Below are 25,425 nucleotides of genomic sequence, written 5' to 3'. Positions count from 1 at the left end.
GCCTTCGGAGAGTTAAGTGACTGCACATCTGAGTCATTGTCTGAAAGAGACATTTCGGCCTTTCACACACTTCCCAGTGCAAAGAGACTCTGGATTTCAGTGAAGTTATATCAGAGAGAGGATGAATAAAAAACAAAAGGTGCTGCAAAAGCAGCACAGAGTCTTAAACTTTTCTCACAGTAAACTTTTAAATATTATTCTGCAGGCAGCTCCGCTATGCTCCATCCATAACAATTCAAGTAAAGTTAAAAAAAGGTAACAAATATCCTACTTTAAAAAGAGACAAAAAGGGGAAGCTGTGACTCCTCTAGAGAAGATAAAGAAGAGATTTGCTACTGAAAACACAAAGACAACTGACTATATTTGGAGTCAAGGGTTCACAGTAACAATTCATACTCTCACTTAAAGATCAAAACTTGCTTTTGTTCCAGAATCCTAGTTGAAGAGATCGTGTTTCCTACACCTGAGGGGAGGTAACAGGAAATATATATATTTTAAGTTAAGAAAAAGACAAAACTATACAAGGAGAACACACATATATGCATGCCAAATCGAATGCTTTCACCACACAGGTAATAACAAGTGGCACTATTTTGATGTAACAGATTGGGGCACTAGATTCCAAATGAGAAGAATAAAATGCCATTTGTGATTCTGCTGCTGAGATTTTGGAAGACTTACTGTAAGGAAAATAAAAGTCCACATAGGATTATATTCTGCACAAGAAGAAATAAATATAATTTGTGATAAATCCTCCTGGCTGTATTACAAGGCATAGGACTGAACGAAACCAAAAGGGAAGTAAAAGGAATACCACTGACCTCACTGCACTTTTCTCCTGGGAGGACTAATGGGCTTGCTTCCACTATTCTTTAAGAAAACCTTGAGGCAGTTTATGTACATCAGCATACAAAAGGCAATCTTTAGGGGAGGGGACTGTACACCTAAAAAGAAAAAAAAAAAGCCAGCAAAATCGGAAATTCTCAAAAAGAGATTAAAGAAACCTGTTACAGCCTGTTAGGGAAGACAGACTGCACTACCCAACAGGGCAGGGCACATCAGTCAGCCAGGCTGAAAGAGAAACCTTCAGTTCTGAAGGAAGACAAAAGCTCCACGGCCACACATCCACACATGAGAGCATGATTTTCTAACAGTATTTTTTTTCACTTCGGTACAAGTTACATGAAACCACCCAGGCTTAAACAGACTATAGATTGCATGAGAAAAGGAAAGGTCAAACATAAATGTTTTACACAGGTGCATAAGATCTAGGATCACCCTTCATCCCAGCAAGAAAAAGGACTTTATTCCACAATTTCAGTCTAGCAATAAAGCAAAAATCGATATCCTCTTGCTGTAGCTATTGCCCTCATGCCAGGAAAGGAAAACAACTTACAACAGCCACATTTTGGAGCTCCAGGCACCAGCATAAAAAATTCTACAAGATCCTCAACAAGGAGTAATCCAAGTTTCTTTGACTACCACTGGGTGGGAACATTCTCTCACCCCTTCTGCACAGGCAACAGATGCCTGGCAATCCAGTTACAGGAGAACACCATCTATTAGTGCCACCAAATCCTCTCCACTTTCATGCCCTGGACTCAGTCCATGTATGCCCAGTTTAGAATATGAGATTCAACTAAATGAGTCTGTAGTCATGCTTTAGAAGGTTTTCTGTGAACTTAGACAGGAAATACTACAGCTGTAATTATTCTGGGATACCTTATTATTTCCCATTGGGCTGACTATCAGGATCTGAAACAAGAAGTAGGAGTAGTGTCTACGAAGAACTGGCTTTTTTAGCCAAACATGGCACCAACTGGTCACAGCTCTTCCACATAATAGAAACAAAACATATCAGACCAACAAGTCTTGCCCTGAAACTCTCCTATATCTCATACCTAAGAAAGTAACATGGCTGGGGTACTTTTTTTAGATTGGTTATTTTTTTTAGGTTGGTCCTAGCCATTTGAGATGTCCTTCACAAACAGAGGCCTTGCCAGCAAATCTGTTCCAGGATGTACTCCCCTGTCACTCATTTCCATGAAAAAGTTTTAGACTCTTGACAGACAATCCTCTAAAACAGAATTTTTCAGCTTCAGTAGACATTGGAGTGTTTGGTTTTGGCCTGTGAAAAGCTTCAAACTCTGCCCTTTTCTCCTGTTTCATTTCACTAGGATATTTTGTAAGTGTTCACATGGCAAACAAAGAAGTTCATATTTTATTCATTTTTGCCAAACACCTTAGATAAAAAACAAACCAACTCCACACAAGATTAGGAGACAAATGAGGATGTAAACTTGAAAGGCAAAAATATATAAGGCACCTACAGTGTGTATGTGTACATAAGAAGTTTTACTGTAATCACAGTATTGTAAATATTTCAAGTACCCTGATTACAGAAGTTGACGACATGCATTCCAGTCATCACCATTTTCCTGGTACAGGAGAAAGGCACGACATTAAACAGTCCATATTAACACAGGTTTTATAGCAGTTAGGCCATCAATGCAAGAAAACATAACTTTTTAAATGGAGACTCTAGATATGCTTATAAAGAGAAAAAAAGAAGTCACACAGAGATGCATCAATTTTTCTAAGATATTTGTTGGTTTGGGGAGAGGGGTTTATTTTTCTTTAGGTTTGGCTATTTTTTTAAAATAATCAAAAGGCATTCATTTTGGTTAATGCAGGAATTAGATTTAGTAATCTGTGACGAAAGACTCTTACAGGATTGAAAATAGACAAGAAGTCTTCTAAAGCTTTAGAATCTTTTCAGTACATAGCACAAAGTATTAATGCTTTTGACTCTGCAACACCTGCCTGGCAAGTCCACTATCCACATCTATCTCCCTATCTGATTGGGAAGTTCAATGCTACAGAGGAAATTGGTGGCATTTCAAGAATAAAGCTTTGAACATTCACCTTTCCCTTACAGAGTGGTTCTGGTTCACATACTCCTCTCCTGCTGCAGTGCCAGTGAACCAGAAACAGGTACACTTACACAAACAGGGGATGCTGTTCTGTCAGAAACTAACTAGCAGCATGCCTTGTATTTACTATCCAATTGCAAACATCCAGGCTTTTTCTATTTCCAGTTGTACAGTAAAGTTTAGGAGCACCTGCTGATCTCAGGAAAATGTCTGTAGGATATTACAGTTCTACTGTGTACAAACACATTGCCTTTTTTTCTGGTGGTTTCTTTGAAGAGAAATTAGATCTTTGACAGATTCTTCTAGAGTGCTGCAGATATACAAACATGAATAACTATCCTCTCTGGGTCATTTATCATACTCAGCAGTTCTCACTACTGAAGGTTAATGCTCCTTTATCCTTTGAATTACTTAAACGTATAGATGCTAAAGCAGAAAACAAAAGGTAATTCAAACTCCTCTTGTGACTTTTCCCTAGCTTCAAGTAGCATCCTAACAGTTGTTGTATACTGAACCAGTAATAAATTCAGCCTGTTGCTTTCCCAGCCTCCTACAACACCGAATATTTCAGAGCTAACCCTAGGTTTCTAGGTCCCTACTACGCTGAAACTTTCAGAAGACTCACCTTCTTTAGAATACATCTGATAAAGCTTAGCAGGTACTCGTCAAGAACTATGATTTTTGCATGTCCAGAAGGTAAAGGGGGAAATCAACAAAAAGGACAAAACCCCCCAACATACTGCTTTCAACAAGGACTCCAGCAGTTAAACAGTCGCCATGTATTATTCCCATGTTTATAGATTAATATTTATAAATATTTAGACTTGCTTTAAAAGGTAGTTTCTCTAGAAGACTAATGTACAGGAGGGGGAAAAAAACACTTTGAAAGAAACTGTTTTCACCACAATAATCCATGGAACTGAATTAACATCAAGTCAAGCAAAAATAGTTTACTGTGTAGTTAAAATATAGTTGTGAAAAGATTTTGTAGCATTCTCTGGCAAGACAGGTAATCTAATCTTACCACTGATTCAACTGCTCTGTACATTAGAAAAAAGTATTATTACTGCCACCAGTTTTCCTTGCATGAAGATAAAACCTGCATTTTTTAAGCCAAAAAATGTTTCTGCTGAACCTTTAGGGAGGCAGTTGAAATCCTGGCCCTGCATCAACACACAGAAATAATCCACTGCCCTCCCACAGCACTTTATTTTTTGAGAAACATGATGGAACCAGGGTTTAGTTTTGCCAGTTTTGTTATAGTAAAGCTTCATTTTTGCCTGAAGTCTTATGAAACCATAGTAATTTGTTAGTATTTGATGATAAAATTATTTTTAGAAGCAGCTTGCATCATCTGTTTGGATAGAAGTTAAGGCACAAACTGAAGTCACTTTTAATCTTGTTCAACTTAACAGAGCATCAGGATACAATAGATGCCCAACAATAAATCCCAGCACCACATATCTTCCATCAGAAATAAAGACACACTTTAATAGCTATATATTAACCTTTCCTGCATAGTCCAATGTCTTCTCATTAATATAATGTATGAAAACAACTTCTTCTGGTGACTTACAACTATGAGAGGTGCCTACTGTGCTAAAAAAGCTCTCTGCATGGCTGAGCAGGAGATGATGACATAACCACTTCAAGAGAAATGTCCTATAGCACAATGAGACAGATACGCCTGGAATAGCCATTCATGCTTCAGGTAGGTGAAAAACATGCCACTAACAGCACCTGCAGCTTGTTGGGCTTTCCCATCTGCTCTTCATTTCCATGTATTCAAAGTACCTCTTCAGCTCCTTTGTTGAGTTCAGTTGCCAGGAACATCTTTCCAGGTCACGATATCTATGTTAAACCCATCTCTTTCTTTTTCCTTGGTTTTCGGGTTTTTTTTGGTTTTTTGGTTTTTTTAGTATATTTGAGGTAAATCTTTAACACTGCTCACCTTTGGGCAACCAGTAAGTTCTCCAGAACTACATTTTTCTAATTACAGATAATTAAATCAAAGATCACGAAATTAAGTCAAAGGCACTAGCAAGCTCTCTCCCCAGTTACTGTTCAGTGTGTTGCAAAGACAGTAAATGCATTTAAACTTCTTTCATAGGGATGTGTGTTTACCCTAGATTTTAATTTATACTACACTAAGGCAATTAATGCTTTAAATTACACTGTCTCTCGTTCCTCAAATGTATCTAGTCAACTGAGCAACCCTAGAAGCTACACTTCCAAAACAAAATATTACCTCCATTATCCAGATTACTTACCCATGAAGGTGATGCCACCTACAGAACTTGCTCAAAACTTCTCTACTAACTTTTCTGAAGTAGTCAGTATAATTTTGTCATACTCTGAACTTTTCCAGATGCTTATTTTCATTTTCTGTTACCCACATCAAGAGATTCCCTTATCTCAGGTTTGATTTTAGATTTACACATGCAAGATTCAGGTATTTCCTAGTCAGGTTTAAAGGGCAACATTCACCCTCATAAGGAAACAAATAAACATGAGAAAGCAGCAAAGAAAAAATATGCCAGAGATTGTCAGAGCTGAAAGACAATTGCCATCCCTCTCAATTTCATGCCACTATGAAAAAAATCAGATGAACCAAGGACTAGGGAAAGATAACTACTTCCTTCCAGTAATTAGAAAATGGACCTTTCTGATAGACCTTTCATATTAGAAACACTAGCAGTAATTATGGAAGATTTATAAAAAAGCTTTTTTTCCCTTTTTCTTACAGTTGTCCAAAGCAAAGTACAGTGCTCATACTATTTTTCCTGCTTTCAAGCTATGACAAAGTCCAGAGCTGCACATGCTCAAGAGATTCAGAAACCTCTTAAGAACGAGCTGTGCAAATATTTTGCCAGCAAGACTATTAGCTACATATAGATGCATTAACAAAAAATATATATGTATCTTCCCAATGCAACATATCTTGCTGCTATGCCAAGATAATAATTTACACGGCAGGCCCTCAGTCACACAAAGCATTCTTCCTGTAGAACACCTTATTAGCAAACTTAACTTTGCTTTCTTAAGGGAGATTTCTATACATCCTGTTTGGTCAAAAGGTCTCTGAATTGATCAAGTATTTTAATTATCCATTTAAGAGAGTTGAGTAAAAGGGGATCACAGAAGGGTTGAGGTTAAAAGCTGTTGGTCAGCTTTCAGCTGTTGGTCAAGCAGGGCCAGCTAGAGCCTGGCTGCACAGGGCCCCATCACTACAGCTTTTGAATGACTCCAAGATGGAACACCACAACCTCTCTGGGCAACCTGTGCTAGTGTTTGAAAAGCAGAAACTCACTTGCTGTGAGAGCTGTCAATTAGTGCCCATTACCTCTTGCCCTGTCACTGGACACTACTGAAAAGACCTTGGCTGCCCCTTCTCCATTTCCTACAACCAGCTTTTATACACCCAAGTAAGGCCCCTCTGAGCCTTGTCTTCTCCACACTCAGTGGCCCCAACTCTCCTGAATTTCCTCAAATGAAAGATGCCCCAGTCCCATGGCCACCTCTGTGCACCAGCACTGAACTTGTTCCAGTACGTCCATGTTTTTCACATACTGAGGAGACCAGAACGGAATCCAGCACTTAAAAACATAAAAACCTCTGTCTCCATAAATCAAGGGGTGAAGGCAAAGAATCTAACACATTTTCAGAAGCCATAGCAACTGGATTATAACCAAAAAGATATCTGCAGAGTAACTTGCTGATGGGGAGTACTTCTGAGATTAGCCAAGGTTATACAAGAAACCTACAGCAAAATATTGTCTGTTACAATGGGATACAAGATGTGAGGTAAATAATGTACAGAAAACTCACAAGGATTTGAGACTTCTGTTAGTGACAGTGATATCCCTCACCTTCTCTGTGGTAAACAAACATGTGAGGTACATGTCACCTGAGATCCAGAGCTCCAGGGAATGAACAGTACCTTGTTAAAAGGATAAAAGTATGCTATTCCCTAATGTACAAGCTCTCTGAATATATAAATTTAATTAATATACATTTATACATATGCATATATAAATTTAATTCATATACTTTTACATGTCAAATAGAAACTGTGAGATATGGACCAATTACTAAGAGCCCAGCAAAGTGCCACAAAGATGACTTACAGGGCCAAGGTATCTCTCCTATGATGAAAGGCTGAGACAGCTGGGGCTGGACCAGACGATCTCCAGAGGTTCCTCCCAACCTTAACTATTCTGGGCTTCTATGAAGCTGTCAAAGCTTGTGCTTTTTCCTTGAGAGTGACTGAGAAAGGTACTTTGACACATGATTCATAAAAATTATGGATACACTATTTCTCCAGTGAAGTAGAAAGCAGAAGATTAAGTGGTAAAGGAAAAAAAAAAAAAAGAACAAACCATCCAAAACAAAAAACCAAATCAAACCATACGTAATGAGGTAGTCAACAGCCCAGAAGCTAAAACTCACCTCTCAACTGAAATGAGTTCAGGTTCCTCCCCTTTTATAGTAGGAGTATGGGATTTTTTGAGTTCACTTTTTTCATCCAACTACCAAAGTAACCTTATCTCGGGAAGCTCCAAACACAGCATCCTAAAGTAATTTTCCCCTCTTTGTTACTTATAACATAAGGACAGATTAAAAGTTATGGTTAACAGAAACTGTAAGCACTTTATCACAGCAAACATTTTTTTTTAATATGCAGAAAGTTCATTCTCTGAGAATCTAAACCAAACTTAGGGATACAAACAGAGAGTATATGACTAACTAAAAATTTCATCAACTGCCTTTGCCAGCTCTCTACTTGTTGAGAGTCAAGTACCCCAGGATACTCACCTGAGCCAACGGGGCTTGTGAGGCAAAGCAGTACCAAAACAGTTCTCTGCTTCAGATTTCTAAACTACCTTAGTTCTAAATTCCCTTAGTAACACTTCACTGCACTGAACACTGCACCCTCTTTGTGTGCCCACTATGCTCTTCATTTCTTCTTCCCAAACTCTCCATCTGTAGTCCCAATACCCCATGCTATGCCATTAGGCTCCCCTCTAGTAATCACAGATGCCACCACTTGGGTTACACGGGATAGTAGGTTTCTCAGGGAAGTAAATAATGCTCCTACACCTGTCTGGTATGTACATCTTTAGTATTACCCATATTACCCCTTTATTATGTCCGAAAAACAAGTTAAATAGATTTTATTTAATGTGACCCAAATGTGGTCAGTAAAACTTCTTTGTAAAGGGGCACAGAAGGAAAATGTATACATAAAGTCTTCTGCTTGTTTTTCCAACAATAAAGAGCAACCATATGCATATACATATAAAACATTTTAGACTACACTTCTGAAGAGAAAGCAACAGTGAGGCATACTTTCTTGACAAACCAGCCACCTACAAACAGACAAGTTCATCCTCACGTGGTAAATGAGCACTGCAAAGTAGAAAAGCACTTAGCTCACTCTTAAAATAAGAGATAATGCTGTAAAAGATCAGCTGTAACAAAGTAGTTTAAACCAAAGAGAAATCACGCACTGAAAAAGGAAGGCCAAAATAAAAAAATCCTAGGATGAAAACTTGATTCACAGTTTACTCAAGTTAATGAAAGACTCCATCTCCCACAGATCTCAGCGGGTTATGAAACAGGTCCTGCAGAGGGAAATGTTCCAAGTCACAAACAGCAATGCTGTATTTTGATACGTAATTGCCACCACTGCCTATGAAGAAATCCCTGGTGTAAAATAGAGAACAAATACAATAATCTCACTTTCTCATTTTAAAAATGGCATGAAAGAAACAACAAAACAAAGTTATTGAGAACTAGATTGTTCCCAGCTGTTGTCATAAAATACTACAGCTGTTCATGTCATTGCAGCTAATGACCAGTTGCACTTTTTTAAAGATTGTAACACAGTATGACCATTGTAATCTACATCAAACTAAAATTTGGCAAGCATCATGGAAAAAAGACTAAGAAATTATTTAAATCCTGTTCAATTTTATTTCTTAATTTCTGTTCATGGGTTAATTTTGAGTGTTTTGGGGGGGATAGCAAGGGATTTTGTATGAATGGTTCTTTATTCAAATTGTCAATTATGTTAAACTACTTTAAAAAAGTGGTAAATAACAGGTATTAAATTATCAAAATTGTCTTTTCCAGTAATAAAAAGAGAATTCAACTAATAAACCTTAGGTTTGTTTTTTTATTGTTGTTGAAAAGAGGTGTGCTGAATAAAAGTCTCAAGTTCAAAGTCGATGATGAAACATCTTTCCTCTGGAGCCAAGAACTGGGTAGGTGTCACCGTCTAGAAGCTTTAATTGTTTTGTTAACTGAACTATACATGAACCAAAACAGATTTTTTTCATAAAGATTCAAGTACACAAATGCAAAGAAAAGGTTAAAATAGAAAAAACCCATGTGTATATACATATATATACAGAAAAACAATTTTCAGATACTACTGTCTCTAATGGAGCATTACTCCTTGACTCCTCCTCAAGAAAATGAGAGTATAGATTCCTCTCTAGCCATGTGTCTTCCCCTCCAAGATCATCCACATAGCGCTATAGACCAGAAAGAAACCACAATCTTGCACTGCTTTTTATCTTCCCTACAGTTATCAAGAAAATCAATAATTCATGAGGAAAACTAGAAGTCACTTTCTGCACTTTAAGCCACAAAAACACTGCCGGAGGAATTCCAAACACTTTAGAAAGAAGACCACCTAAACATACACTGTTTCAACTCATTTTCATGACACCAGCCTGGCACTCTGTAACAAGTAATAAACACACTTGCAACAAAAAACTAACTACAATGAAGCTTCCTCATCCAAATAAACAAATAATTTCTAAGCCCCTACTTATAACCAAACACAGTAACAGACAACAAGTTGGAAGCTGAGCCTCTTTTTCTCACTTTGGGACATCTATGTAGACTGCAAAGGATTTCTTTCCAAATGACGGTTACTTCAAACCATAAACAACTCTCAAACTTTACGCAGCCACACAGTTACTCCTTTGTCACTATCAGCAAATTAAAAAAATAATAGTCATACACCCTACCTTCAAAGACACTCACAAAAGTCTAAATTAAAAATAATCTAGTCACACACTACATGAGGCCAAAACTGTCGTTTGGATTCTACTAATTAAGCCTATTGAACAATGCCCAGAGTGACTGTTACAAGACTCTCTGTAGCATCACATCTGCATAAGCCATTATTAACACGTTATTTTCACCATTCCAACAAGAAGTTCAAAGTGCACTTCCTTTCTTATGGCAACATTGCACAAAAAGATCAAGTCTTCACAATTAGACAGCATTAGACAAACATTGTAGTAGAATTTGCTCTATAGCAATTTTGTTGGTTTTTTTTTCCTTCCATCAGCTCTACATTGTGCAACAGTCAAGATAATACAAAGGATTTTGGCCAACCGCAATCTGATGCGGTAAAATGCCTAAACTGAATGCCTCTGAAAGACAGGATGGAGAAAAAGAATACAGGATAGAATACTATTATACCAATACCTGTCTCCATCAGGACATGTTTAATGACATTACAGCACTTCTTAATTTCAAAAGCTCCATTTTATTAACCCAGATATGCCTATCTGAAAGATGAAAAAAATAGCTGCTGCTTTTGTCAAAGATTCTATACAACTTTTATATACCTTTTTAGCATGGTTTTTCCCTTTCTTCTCCACAAAGGTTTGGTACAGTCTCCATACAGTCTAGGTTCTGCACCTTCTAAGCCTAAAGTGAGGGTTTTAAAATTCACTCATCTGTGGTGAACCTCAGGATTCTTCTTAAGTATTACCAACTTCATTAAGTCTTACCCTTCATTGCTAACTAATTTCGATGTCTGATTATAAAAGCTTTAAAGCACAAGGGCCCACACCACCTCCCTTCCAAGTAAACCAAGAACACTGTGTCCATGCTACCTTTGCAAACTACACAAGTCGAAACAAACAGTCACACTATGAGTGTCCAACATAAACTGCTAAGAAACCTGCAAGCAGCAGCTGAGCTGCAGAATAGAGACATGCTTCTGCGACAAGCTGGGTAGAGCTTGAGCAGCACACTGACAGTGCAGCTATTCAGTGAAAAGAAAGCTACAGTCAGCAGCTGGCTGCAGAGTTACAACAGAAGTCTGAGAAGAGGCAGAATATACTTTCCCTATTCTCACAGGCTTCCCCAGGCACCTACAGATGCACCAAAAGGAAAGATACACTGTTCTATGAACCTCTTCCATTAAATACATGCACCCAAAACTAACAGGCAACACTTAGGCTGCTCATCATATTTAGCAATAAGCAAATAAGCATAGGAGCAATAAGGAAAGAAGAGTTTTCAGAAATGCAGGACAGGAATAGACAGGAAAAAGGCATTTTGAAACATGAGAGGGAGAAAGCATTAAAAACCCAACTTGGTGAGAAAAAAAAGGAGCTGCAACAGAAGTTCAGCACAGCTTTTAATAACAAGTAGAAAGAAATTTGAGTGATAAACAATTTTCACATGAAATGTTTTCAAAAACTGGTTAAATGCATCCTAAAGTGAAAGGATGTTATCTACACCTTAGTCACAAGAATCCCAAGACATACAAGAACTAACTTCTAACTAAAACCACCATTTTTAATGTGTGGTGTCTTTCCACTCTGCTGCTTTTCCTCTCCATCTCCAAACATAAATGGTGTTACTTGGCAATTAGCTGGAGATGATGCTGGCACCCTAAATCAACCTTAAATAAGACAGCCATGTTCTCCTCATACAGCAGTGTTCCCGTAATCAACATTACCATGCCTAAGTTCTCTTATAAATAGAGGTATCAGTGAGTTTAAAACACACATGGATGACTGTCAAGGAGGTACTACTCTGGAGCAGCAACTTTGTAGGGCAAGAGTAAATAAGGTAGGAATTAGTTCCGATTTTTACCTTTAAAAGAAGAATTTACCATCATAGCCCTTACCATCTTCCTGGTTTTCCACATACAATCTCTGGTCTCTTCCTTCATTCAGCAATTCTAGGAAAACAGTATGTACCTGGAGTACCACCTCCAGCAATTACATATCCCAATTTACAACCCAAGTGGAAGACCACACACTATGAGCATGCATACTTAGGCTGCACATGCAGTATAATGGTTTTCAAAACCGGGATGATACACTCCACCATTACTGAACAGACATAAAATGATCTTTTATGGGGGAAAGTCAAGGTAAATGACTGACTATCAGAAGAGGAAATTATTTCAGTGTTCAGCTATAGAACCATTGTGAAATCATAGCCTATATTTGATTCATGAAACCACATACAAAAGAATATAAGAAGGCACCTTTTCATGAAGATGATTTGAAGTGGCTTTTACTTCAGAAACTTGTGGCTTTTATGGCATGCTTACAGTAAGTGTTAAGCAGTATCTCTCCATCTTAAAATACACTTAAGGAAGGAACTTTTTCCACATTCCTTGAAGCTATGAAGAAGAAATTAATCCCCACTATATACTGCTTCAATATCACTGAGAAGCCTAAGATAAATTAATATTCACACTTAAATGGAGTACCAAATTTAACTTATAGTCCTGCTTTTGTATTTTAAGTAGGAGCCATTGAGTAAAACAGAAGAATCTGGAAAAAAAAGCCAGCAAAGATGAGTTAGGAGTATCCAAGCTACAGGTACTTATTTATTAACATCACCCAAAATTACTTTTGATAGAAAATCCCTTTTGAAATACCAGACAGAAAACACTATGCTGCATTCTAGAAGCCTAGAACTACAAAAAGAAAATTTAAAATATCAAGTTATTTAATCAACGGTAAATATATTTTACACATGCTCTTCCTGCCACAACCTGCACTGAAATGCAAGCATATCCATGCAACAACTATTATCTCTAATTCGGATACATGTGATGGCAGTAAAAACCATTCAATTTGGGTATGGATAACAGAGAGAAAACAAATGTTCTCTACAACATCCCCCTATAGAAAATGACCTCAACTAGCTCATATTTTCCAATTAAGTTAAATGCTGATATCATCCAATATGTAGTCCTCTTTCAAGATTACCAACAGTGGTATTAAAAGCACCAGCTCCCTAGCAAGGCTCAGTCAAAAAGAGCAGCTTTAGCCAGTGTGGAATTCAGAAGCATACAAAAGCTTTTTAACACACAAACAAGGCAATTTTGCGCCTCACTTCATATCCTCCTACAACTCAGCACACTCTGACAATCCACTCTCATTATATAGAGCACAAAAAAAATCTCCCACTTATGCAGTGCAGGAATAACTGTAACTCTGTAAGAAAGGCACCCTTCAGCATGTGCACAATTTTCCCCCTATACCTATACAGCAAAAGACTTGTTTCACTAAAAGGCTTTTTTACAAAATGATCTTAATGACTAAGAGGCTCAGTGAGTTCATAAATCAAAACAAATCTCCAGCCTTATTACACATAGTCATCAAAGACTGTACTTTGGTTTTGTTTCAGTTTCTCAGCACACATTCATAATCCCTCATGAGCGTTACACACGTATCACATACACAAGTTCACACAATGTAAAACATACAAAGACTGCAACATCCAGTTGATAAAATCTACTGGTCTTACAAGTAATTAACTTAGTTTTGACATAAGGTAAGAACAAATTAGTTACACACATTAAAAAACATAACACAGCAACCTTGTTTTCTTTCTTAAACAACCATAATATCTCTCCAAGTATATTCAATTGTATAAAGGTACCAGGAGATTTGCAACTATGGAGTTACTAAAACTGAGGTAGATGTACATTCATTCCTTCAAATGAAGGTAAAAGTGGATAGGGAAGAGAATCAATCCCCAGCTCCACCAGTGCCACCTTTCTGGCATAGCTGTGGGTAGATTCTCCAGTTAATAGTACACCTTGAACCCAGATGCAGTCTTCCTCAGAGCAACCAGTATATTACTAAGTACTACAACAATAAATTAATTAAAAGTAAAGTCAGCTTTTCTATGCCAACAGGAACAGCTACAAAGCAATTCCTTCTTTTTCCTCATGAGGATCAGTAGACACAATCTTCAGCATCCTCAAAATAGAGGTATATCATCCTTTACTGTATTAAACAGTCATAACTATTTAAGCAACCCTGGTTCTTGCCATAAATAAGCAATACTCAAATTTACACCAAAATATATACCAAATCCACCAACATTACAGATATTCATGTCAACACAACTGCTCAAAAAAACACCGAAGCACTTACAGGACACATCTATGCTGGAAAGATTGAACTGAATTCAGAGGGAGACAGAGGCAGGCTTCTGCAATTCACCAATGCTGGATTCCAGCCCGGAGCACAAGCCTTTGGTGAATACACATAAGTCTCCCTGGACTAATGGGAATTAGCAATGAAGTTTAGAGTTCCCATTATTGACAGCAATTTTACTCTCACAAATCTGAAATTAACTCTGATGGTGACATATCGATCGTGAGCTGGCATTCATATTATATTGCAAACAACTGTTAGCCTGCACTTTAGGAGAGCGTTAACAACGACACAGTTTGAAATTCAGAGACAGCAGAGAGCGGTGTCTGGCCTTAGTGTGTGTTGTCAATTGCTGATATAACCATGTACACCTCCCCATGCAACACACAAGAGGAAAGGACAACACCAAGGATCACAAGCCATGGCTACAGCCCTCCTGAACGGCAAGACAGCATTATTTCATTGAAACTCTACTTCCAAGAAAAAAGCACCAAACAAACAAAAAAAAAACCACAAAAAAGCAACCAACTACCTGACCTGCCCAGAAAAAAATCAAAACAATTATTGTCCCTAACTAACTTCAAGATTTCCAAGAAAAACAGACTTCACTTTTTTGTACGACTACTCCAGCTGACTTTCAAAGTTTTTATTTAGGATTGCTATGCTTTAGTGCAGGATTCCTCAGAAGCACTAGTGCAACACTAAATACTTAGAGGAGGTCAAGTAACATGATACATGGCTTTTCCTTCCCCATGGGTGGGGTTCAAATCTTGCTAATGTCAGTAGTGAGCAAAAGCTGTTGACACCAGGCAGCTGAGCCATATGGAATGAGCTACTATCTTCACTCCAGTTTTTCCTGGACAGGTATTCCTACCTTCACAAGAACCACAACCAAGCCCACACTCTGGCTGGCAAGGCTCAGGAGTTAGAAGCAGCATGGATAAGGAACAGCTTCCTCAGTCCTGAAGAAGGACACAAACTTTTAAGACAGCTCTGTTCAAGTGGAAGCTTCACCATATGGCTAACAAAAAGGCAAGGAATTTCAATTAATAAGTACATCAAGTCAGCTCCTCCTGTAACGGTATGTTGTTCTGAGCCTTGATCCCACAAATTTTGAATGCACCTGAACATATAGTTTATCATATTTGCAGTCAACAGACCAAGTGCTGCTCCTCTACAGTATGACAAAATCCGGAGAGTAAAGATGAATTGTGTAATTTGCATCACACCATGCATACCATCTCAGTGAGAGCACCAGAGTAAATCGAAAGTACCCTTCTAAGCACAACTGCATTCTCTGGGTTAATTTTACTTTTTCCTTTAGCTCAGCAAAACAGATGGTTTTGTCGACTTTAACAGGAGTTAATTTGCTTCTGGAAACTTAACGTTATACACAAACTTGAATTTCATCTTTATACTGTTCATCGTAGGACAGTGAGATTTGCATAACAAAGCCAAAAGACCAGAACGTTAAAAACATTAGGGGCTCCCGAGCCTTTTTCCCCCTCATCCCAAAAGCATTTTATTTTTTAGCCAAATCAGTTTAAGTACACTTCAGACAATTCAAAAAGCAAAGCGAGTGTGAGAAGAAATCCTCGCCTATGGAAATACTCCACTTTTCCTTATATGTGAGCCTTTTAAGCACGAGAAGCAAAAAACAAAACCAAACCCACAGCAAGCCTCTGAAGAAGCAGCTCTCAGCCACAAGCAATTTGCACAAAGCTGCTGGAACTGTAATCCCCCCAAGCCCGTCCCACTGTTACGTAACAGTGCCAAGCCAGGATTTTTCACCAGCTAGCTCAGAGTTACTGTTAGTATGAAACATCTCTCATAGACGAACAGTAGAGAGGGTTGAAAAAAAAAAGCAAACACAATAAATAATAAAATAAAACCAAAAAAATCCCACACAGGCAAGCAGAGGGAAAATTTTAATCCAGAGATTACATCCATGTAAAAGGCATCTCCTTTAAGTAATGTTTTATATGATATTCTAACTAAAAAGAACTTAAACTTGCTTTCTCAGGTTACACCTTACCAGTGTAAGAATATCTGTTTTTCCTCTCTAAAATAACAATACTTCAGCTACTTATAAAGGTGCTCACAATGTACATTTTTATTTAATTATTCTTTATTAATTTAACATTGCAAGCCCATTTCAGTTGTTCATCTCAAGACGGTACAAATCACGTCCTATAGGACAGAAACAACAAAGTGATCTTTCCTTTATTACCACCAGTTGTTTTCTTGAGTTCCTTAACGTCCTTATGAAGGCAGGGTGAAGTGCCTATGATGCAGCAAAGAACAATCCTATTAACAATCAGTTTACTGTATACTACACTCTTCAGATGCTATTTTAAGACCTTAAAAGGATTTCAATATTTAATGGAGGCCTGAACCATGTTAAGTAGATCTTCACATCTACACTGAAACACTGACATTATGAGACAAACAGCAGGGGCAATGGACACCCAAGCAGCATCTAGGTTCTTTTTGTTGAAAATTAGAACTCAGCTTAACCAAGTTGATTTCTCTCTGAGTTGTATTATAAAAGTATTTAACTACACATACTGCTAAGCTTTTTTTTAGAAATAGTGGTTTTAGATATTGGAGGAATTTAAATGTGTGAAAAACGCAAAGAGCAATTGCTGACAAAAACATATTTAGATGAGCTGAAAGCACTGAAGGTTTTGTAAATACTGAAATAATTCCTATTCATGACAAACATTGTCTTAAGCCAAAGGAAGTTCTGTCACAGCAAAGATTAGGACGATTGGCCATGTGTACTAGGACCAAATAGATTAAAGAAATTAAAACAAAACCAAAAAATATATTCCATAATCATTAAATTCTCCTAATAGAATAGCCATTTATTGTTTCTAGAGGAGACAAGTATCAGCTAAACACAGGCTTTAAAGCCAATTCTTGGTGTGATATAATAGACTGAAACTTAAATTGTAAATATTCCAGATATTACAAGGTAAAGGTGAATTTACAAGTGATTTTCTAAAAATTCTTGCAATTATGTATCTTACAATATCTGAATATCTACAATTTCCCTTGGAGGGGCATAAAATGAAGTAAGAGGGGGAAAGGCATAAGAAGGTAAATGTAAATATAAACACAAAACCATAAATAACACACCTTCCCAAGTAATATTTACACTGAGTGTTTCATTCTGTATTCATGTAAATACAGAAGTGCATTTATTTCAAGGCCATTTCCATTTCTAGCTTCCCAGGATCTGGACACATGCATGCTGCAGCTAGGATTTGTACCATCCACCGTAGCATTCGGGTTATAACTTAAATGGGTGCAATACACCAGAGCTGGGCACACTTGGCTGTGTGCCCAGTGCGGAAGGAAAGAAACAAACAAAAAACAAATAAACAAAAAACCCAAACGTGCACTTCTTACACACCGAGAAATGCATATGTGCAATTCACATCAGGCATCGCCCCAGTAAATAAAACCTTGGTCTGCACTGCGGGGCATAACGAGTTGTTAAGCCAAACTTTAATTTGTTTATACGGCCGAGGCTAGCAGCGTACCTCCGAAACGGAGCAAAAATCATGGAGCCCATCCGCGTTTGTGCCGAGCACCCTCACGCACACGCGGGAGCACGGCCACGGTACGCCCGCTGGATAACTTCACATCCTAGCAGGCCGGGCCGTCGGCAAGAGACAGCGACGGAGGAGGAGGAGAAAGAAGGAGGAGGAAGCAGCCTTCGCCGCCTCCCACAACGCCCACGGCCCGCGCCCACGGCGCGCTCCCCCTCGCCCGGCATTCCCGCCGCGGGTGCCGCGGGGGCGGCCCTGCGGGAGCGGGGCACGGGGGAGCCGGGCGGCGCAACCGGTCCCCAGCAGCGGCGTTCGGTGTGGGAGCGGAGCCCCGACTGCTGGCACGGGGAGGTTTCCAGGCATCCTTGCAGCATGCGGGGAGCAGAACGGCAGTGACAAGCGGCGGCGGCGGCGTAGCCTGCGGGGGGCCTCCGGGGAGGGCGGTCCGGAGGAGAAGGAGGAACGGGGGATGCCCAGAGGAGCAGTCGGGCTGGGGGAGGGGTCCGAGCCCTGCCCTCCTCTCCCCCAGGCACCGGGGCGGGGGAGGAAGCTGGGGCTCTCTCTCACGCCAGCCCTGTGCAGCGCCTTCAAGGCGGAGGGGGGGAGGCGGCGGGGGGAGGAAGGGGGGGAAATGCTGCAATGTAGCGCCGGGCAGGCAGGCGAGAGAAGTCGCAAACCCTCCACTGGGGCCCGGCGCAAGCCCCCGGGCCGAGCCCACCCCTCCAAGCGGCCGCGCCGCGGTACCTGCCCGGGGCGAGGAAGGGGGAATGGACGCGACCCCAGCAAGAGGCCCGGCGGGGGACCCGGTCGAAAGGGCGGCGGGGGCGCAGCACCCACCTTTCACCACCCTGTCCGTCGTCGATAATTTGGGATCAACGGCCTTATGCTCCGACATGTCCGGGGGCCGGGGAGGCGGCGAGGCTCTCCCCCCTCGGGCAGGGCAGGCGCGGGCTGAGGCGGCGGCCGCTGCGGTCACGGCCCCGGCTCCTCCGCTGCGGCCGAAGTTGCCGTGTCCCGCCGCCGCTCGCTGGCTCGGCTGGGCTCTGCCGCGCGGTGCCTTCCTCCTTCGTCTTCCTCCACCCCCTTCCTCCTCTTCCTCCTCCAGTTAATTATTGCTTGCTTTCAATTACGCCTCCGGGCTGTGCAGGACGGCTCGCTCTTTCCCCCCCCGCCAAAGACCCCGACGACAACACCCGCGGCGGGCGGCTGTCAGGCAGCGCCGGCAGGAAAAGCCGCGAGTGGACGTGGGCAGCAGGAACAGCCAGGTTGCACACGCAGCGGCCAGCCCTGCGCTTCCTTCCTCCACGGCGCGCCGCTCCGGCTCCTCCCGCCGCCGCCACCAGCACCACGGCCGCCGCCGCACTGGATCGGGATCCGGATCCGTGTCTTCCCCACCGCCCTCCGCAGGGTCTCTCTCCCGGCTCGCACCGACACCGGCCGCGGCCCCGCGCGCCGCTGCACACGCTCCGCCGCGCAGCCCCCGCGCGCCGGCGGCCCCACCCGCCCGGCTCCCGCTGCCGCGCGCCGCCATTGGCCCGCGCCGCGCTGCCACTCACTGCCCGCGGCCCCGCCCCGCGCGCGCCGCACCGCCCAGGTGCGCCAGCGCGCCCGGGGCGCGCGGAGCGGAGCGCCGGGGCCGCGCATCCCCTGCCGGGCGCTCGTACGGCCCGGCCCGGCCCGGCCCGGCCCGCGGGTGGCCGCGGGAGGGAAGCTGCTACCTGCCCTCACGGGGGTGGCGGCTGCGCGCTGGGAACCGCGCCCAGTGGCCGCGCCTGCGTGCCCGGCCGCCCCGCGCGGTTGCGGACGGGTGCGGAGCGCCGGCCGCTGCGAGCGCCTGCCCCGCGGGGTGCCCGCCCCAAGCTGGGGCACCCCCGGAGAGGGGGACACGCAGGTACCGACAGGCGCGCAGCCGGGGCTGGCCTGCGCGAATGGGGAATCTTCTTTAGTAGCATCTTTGAGCCGGGGGGTTGCTGATCTATGCCTCCCATAAAGGATAAATACATCCATCGCCCCTAGGTGTATGTCTTGCCCAGCGCACCTGGCACACGCCAGCTTGGGGCATGTGCTGGCGCAGCCTGCAGCGCTCGGCCTCGATGCTGGGGTACCACTGTCCCCGCAAATGGGCTGCGAGGATGAACGGAATGGCCAAACAATGGTGAGAAGTGTTCGCCGCCCCCAGCTGGAAAATAACTCATGCTTCATGTTTCTTAGAGGACTGGAAAGTAATATACATCTGTGAAGGTGTCCTCCACCATTCCAGACAACATAAATATTGTTATGGGCTTGTTTATACATGCTGTTCAGGAGGAGCTATTCCTGACTAATTTCATGACTAATTTCCAGAATAAGGATGGGCTGTTCCGGTTTAGTTTAACACTGTGAGTTTTAATTAAAGAGGAAAATAGGGCACACCTGTTCTGGAAGAGGGATGTTCACAGAATTGTTGTTGAATAACTTCTGTGTAGATGAGCCAAGAATCAAGACACCTTACCTGACTTCTTATTTCCCTCGGGGGTGATGTACAAACTGCTTGCTTAGCAGATACTATTGCTTTAGAAAGCCACTAAGAATATAAGATGGCAGTTGTGACACATACTCTCTGCTTTGATTTGCCTGACATTTTTAGGGGACGTTTTGTTGGCTGTCCTTGTGGTATTTTCTCTGAGCATGGGAAGACATTGTATGTCACTGACATTTAGTAGAACAGCATGAGTTCTCAGCTTGTTCCAACAACTGTGGTGAGCTCCATGTGCTGTGACCATCCTCTTGTCCCAGGAGCACAGACTAGCTGGGTAACAAAGTTGCCATCTGAGATTCCTTTTGTAATGGTAACATGAGAATGTGAAACAGAGCTAGGGCTCAAGCGAGGGTGTCTTATTTATGCCCAAAAAAATCCTGAAGTCCATGACAAGTGAGCAGACATCTCCCCATATGGTAGGCATGAAGTGCACAGAAGAATCTGGGCAGAAAAAACCCCTACACCTTCATCCCCACTGCTGGGAAACACTGCCCAGCGGCACTTGGTACTTGGACACGGAAGGAGAGGCAGCATGTGAGGAATGCAGCATGGCCAGTATTGCCTACACATTGTGGGCCCCAGCTTCATGAGGTGTGGAGGACCAGTTTGGATCCGTTCTTCTGTGACTGTAGGCTGTTTGCATGAGTCATCTGGATTTGTCCTCATAGGCTGGAATAACAGAGACGCTGGATCGCTCGAGTTTACATTTGCTCCCCCATTAATCAGAGGACAAGACTTCAGCTCTGATTTTTTTTTAACAAGGAAGTATCATTGTTGCTGCTGCTTATATAGGGACGCCCAGTGTCACAACTCTAGAATGTTTGTATTAATTCTGAAGGCTGTATAGGAGTTTGGGGTTTTTTTAACCGTTTTCCTTTCCTTTTAGTTTTCAATTATAATGTGTCATCCAGGCTACTTAAAGCTCTTTCATTTTATCTTGTAGAGGGTCTTGATTATTCATCTTCAGGTCTTCTCGTCTTTAGGAGCATTCAGATGAGTTTTCATAAGACAAAGGTCAACCAGCTAAGCTTCAGATCACAGGTGTAAGACCTCATAACTACTCTCTCATGGTATGGTGAAATCTTAACCCCATAACTTGTTGCAGTAGCAAAATCCTTATCCTTGCTGTGATGGAGGGAGAGGAAGAGAGAGAGAAATCACTGAATGTGATCTTTGTTCTCTGACAATGGTAGTAGTAACAGAGATACTCTATTTCAGATTTCTGTTAGTAGTGAAGGTTGTGTAGGCATTCCTTATGACTTAAATCTGTCCTTCAAATCCACCCACACAGGTGGTCCTTCAGGTTTTTCTCACACTCCTTGGTCACAGAAGGATTTATTTTTCATGGGATCTGAGTCCTATTAGATTCTTTTTTCTCATTTAACAGCAGGAGAAGAATATGAAGATCACATCTTTGAATGAAAAGAACACAGTCATTGGATTCTGGGAAAATTCTAACACATTTGACCTCTTGCATCACTAATCCCTAGTAGCACTGTTAGTCATTTCATCCCCTAGCAGAATAGAAGCCCAGCACGATACATTGGAAGCTCTGATCTTCCAAAGAGCACTAGTCACTCCTGATTACTGATTTTGGGAACCAGCTCTGTGACAGCTGGGGGAGAGATTCTTTTTCAAGTCTGGAATAAGTTAGTACCCACCTCTTTGCCTCAGATGAACAATTCTTTTCCATTTTAGCTGAGATATGACAGTTCTTTTAAGCACACAGCATCTCTGGAAAGTAGCAGCATCCAGCTGAAGTGGAAGGAGGAATACATGCCCATACAATGAAAAGTCAGTAATTTTAACCCAGACTTTCATAAAGACACACAAACTGAGGGATTTCAAACTGTATCATAGATCCCATGAAAAATTAGCAATAAAGTTTTCTTGACTCTATTTCAGCAGCAAGGTGAGGATCATTTTATAGACATGTAGTGATACTTTTGCCCACTGACTCAACTAATTAAGATACTGCTTTAAAGTATTGACTGCAAGAGATAGTGTTTAAAATTTTAATCATTATTAGTAGAGAAAGACTGTTCTAGCTACAGGGAGTCTGTCCTTCCTGCATTATTGTTAGCCTCTGGAAGTTCTGGCTTCACATCTAATAAATGTAAGTTTGACAGTATCTTGGAAGTAAAGGGGAATTAGCAAGGGCCCTTAAGTACTATGATGGCTGGATGGAAAATAAGTGCAACAAGGTTAGTCTGGATATTGGTGCTGCCTTAACTAATGATTTTCCTGATTTTTCCAGAAATTACTGGGGATTTTCAACATCTGTGTATCTGTGTCTATTGCCTAGGCCATAGCCTCTATAACATCACTGTCTACAAGATTAAAACCACTACACTATGTTGATAGTGTCTTGAGGAGAGGCTCCATAGTGTGCTCAATGTTCCGTTACAGCTCACAGTCACAGCAGTGACAACAAGCACCTAAAACTTTCAAAAGAATTAGATTCATCTACATTTAACTAAAATAAACTTGATGCCAAGTGTCTTATACTAGCCAAGGATAGGCAAGATAATTTATCAGTACTCCACATGTCGTTTGGTTCCATCATATCCAAGAGAGGAAATTCACCCCAGTGCAGAGAGCCTGTACAAAGGGCCACATAGCAATTTAGATCACCATCAAGGGGCACTGTCTGAGGATTTTTTCTGACAGTAGTTTATCCTCCCTTGTTCTACCTCAATAGACAAGAGGGAGATAGATGAAGGGTCTGTAGCAAATAAATTCTTTGTATCATTGAAATGCTTTCTGGTTATGTTTGCAAGGAGAGGGAAAGTTCAGATGGCAAAACACAGACACATAACCCATCACTAAATGCATCCTCTCCCTTCTTCATATATGGTCTTCATGGAAGTGGGCACTTAACCTGTTGATCATCAGCCTCTCTGGAGCTTTGCATGTTTTTCCCAGCATACATCTGCTGGGCTTTTGGCTTGGTTAATTATGCAGGTTCTGGATTTTGTCCTGAAGCTTTTAGCAGGATTTATATGCACTGTTAATGATACTGTGCCTGGTTTAGAAAGCAAAACTAAGTAGGTAATTCTATAGAGAGTCATGGAACAGATGATACCAAAATTAATTGTGTTGCAATAAAATGCAAGCAATCTGGAACACAGAAGAGAGGAAGGTTAGCTACAAATTCCAAGATGCTGAATCAACATGGAAAACAGTAACAACTGGTGCCATGAACAGTTATACAGAGCTTGACTGACATTTGAAAAGTCAACAAATACTAAAAGAGAAGAACACAAGTGAGAGAAAATAACCTTGAGCCCTGGAAATCGTTTACCCTATGCCAAAACTGGCCTGCTTGCAACAAGTTTCAATATAAAAGAAGCATAACTGTGGTCATCTAAGGCTGCAAATTAATATTTGCGTTCTGATTAAGCCTCTGGTGCAAAACTGATCCACAAGTCATACCTGTAATCTCTCACAGCATGCAGACTCAAGAGAATTCATGCAAAGGACTTCCATATCTGTCCCCATTCCAATACTGCTGAGAAGCAGCCTAACACAGGTTTCCTTCACTGCAGTTTCAGATTTCCTAAGAGGCACATACTTTCATCAGACTACTCCAGGAAGCCCAAAGGTGAAGACCAGATAAGAACTGAATTTGGATAGGAGTGAAGCCAGCATAAGAATAAATCAAAATACCAGAAACGGAAAGAATAATCTCAAGCTGAAAAGCACAGTCAGAAAGTCACAGAGCCAGGTGTTTGAGAACCAGAGTCCCTGTTGTAAGTCAAGTCAGGACTGGGACAAGGTGAGGTATAGGAGCATAACACAAAGGAAGCAGGAACCAGGAATCAAGACTAAGCAAACAAGAATGAAAGGCAAAAGAGTCAGAAGCAAAACTACAGCCAAATGGTACTGCAGGCTGCCAAGAACAACTGGTGGAGTTGCCTGACACATCTGCTATGAGAGGAAATTAGCCAAGCTTTAGCTCCTGCACAGCTGGGCCACAGTCCCAGTTGCATCCAGCTGCAGGGCCAGTAGCCCAGGCAAAGCCCAATAGCGTGGTTAAATATTCATTGACTTAAAACTTGATCTGCAGAAGTAGCTTGTCCCTATAAATGTACTGGTGCAAGCAGCAGGTTTAACTCAATTTATGTATCCAGAGAACACTGCACTGATTTGCCTAAACGTGTTTAAAATTATTGCTTTAATTAAGCACTGCAAGTTTGTGCAGTGAAAATGTGTTACCGTAGAAAAAAACAAAAAGCTGTATCTGAAGGCAAGCAACAGTGCCAAGTTCCCAGAAGTGGAAAGACATCCCCTCATCTCCCCCTACTGGTGTGCCCGTCCCCGAGCCTCTGCCTGTGCCAATATGTTGAGAAACTGAAAGAAAGGACCCTTGGGAGAAGCTTCCAGCATCGAACTGTTCTCAATATGATGGCAACAGCTTAAAAACACAGTCCTGCTATCAAGAATTAGTCATTTGCTCCCAGGGAGTTCATCCTGCAGTCTTTGGTTGTTAATTAGACATCGCTTTTAATGGGAGTCTACAGAATACAGATTTTGCAAGGGGCTTTAATCTTCCAGAAAATATAAATTAAGAAAGTAATAGAAGGAAAGCTCACTGCATTTTAAAGACGTTCTTGCAGTAGAAAACATCATGACAGACCAATGCCTGTTGAGAGAAAGGAACAATATATGAAGAAAATGGGAACAGCAAAATAACAAGATATATATTCATTTTGTATTACAAGTATCCATATATAGCTGATTTACCTCTAGCGTGTTATTGAAAACTACTAATGAAGCAGCTGAACAGATCCTGAAGTAAGACATGGTATCCAGGGTGTCTAATACCCAGGATGCTTTTCTGCCTCCTTTTTCAGGAAAAATGCTGATGACAGAGACACAAGAACAAAGAGGAATGTGTGTAATTACTTTTGCAAGAGTAAGCCTTATTTGTTTTCATAGAGATGCCATGATTTATTATTTAGTTTTGCTGCCTTTATGGCCTGAAAACAGTATAGATTAAATCCCTGCCACTTTAAAGGTAACATGCATGGAACATCCTGGAGTAAATTATTTATTCAAGTGCCATCAGTGTCAGCTGAGGGCTCAGTGGTAACAGACCATAACTGGTGCTAAGAGTGAGATAATTAATCATAATAAGTTGATACTCAAGGAACAAATGCTGAAAATTTTGATTTAGTTGCTAAAACTCTCAA

At 41.4% G+C, this 25,425-nt stretch overlaps 1 protein-coding gene across 4 annotated transcripts in view; it reads right to left on the bottom strand.

The window, feature by feature from the left end:
- Positions 1-18,716, bottom strand: part of PPP3CA (protein phosphatase 3 catalytic subunit alpha) — a 166,928-nt gene extending 148,212 nt beyond the window's left edge. For 2 of the 4 annotated variants that reach the window (XM_088163953.1, XM_088163954.1), the window contains exon 1: positions 18,550-18,716. In XM_088163953.1, the coding sequence (XP_088020079.1) occupies positions 18,550-18,607 (58 nt within the window). In that variant the 5' untranslated portion in view covers positions 18,608-18,716. Of the gene's footprint in view, positions 1-17,703; positions 17,833-18,549 lie in introns of those variants that run through there. The other 2 variants (XM_088163955.1, XM_014875238.2) reach the window with 1 other exon arrangement.
- Between the last annotated feature and the right edge of the window lie 6,709 nt (positions 18,717-25,425).

This window comes from Sturnus vulgaris, chromosome 4 (genome assembly GCF_052056855.1).
Source record: "Sturnus vulgaris isolate bStuVul1 chromosome 4, bStuVul1.hap1, whole genome shotgun sequence".
Classification (NCBI taxonomy): Eukaryota; Metazoa; Chordata; class Aves; order Passeriformes; family Sturnidae; genus Sturnus; species Sturnus vulgaris.
Note: the sequence above shows the minus strand (reverse complement) of the source record. Positions and strands in the feature narration are given on the sequence as shown.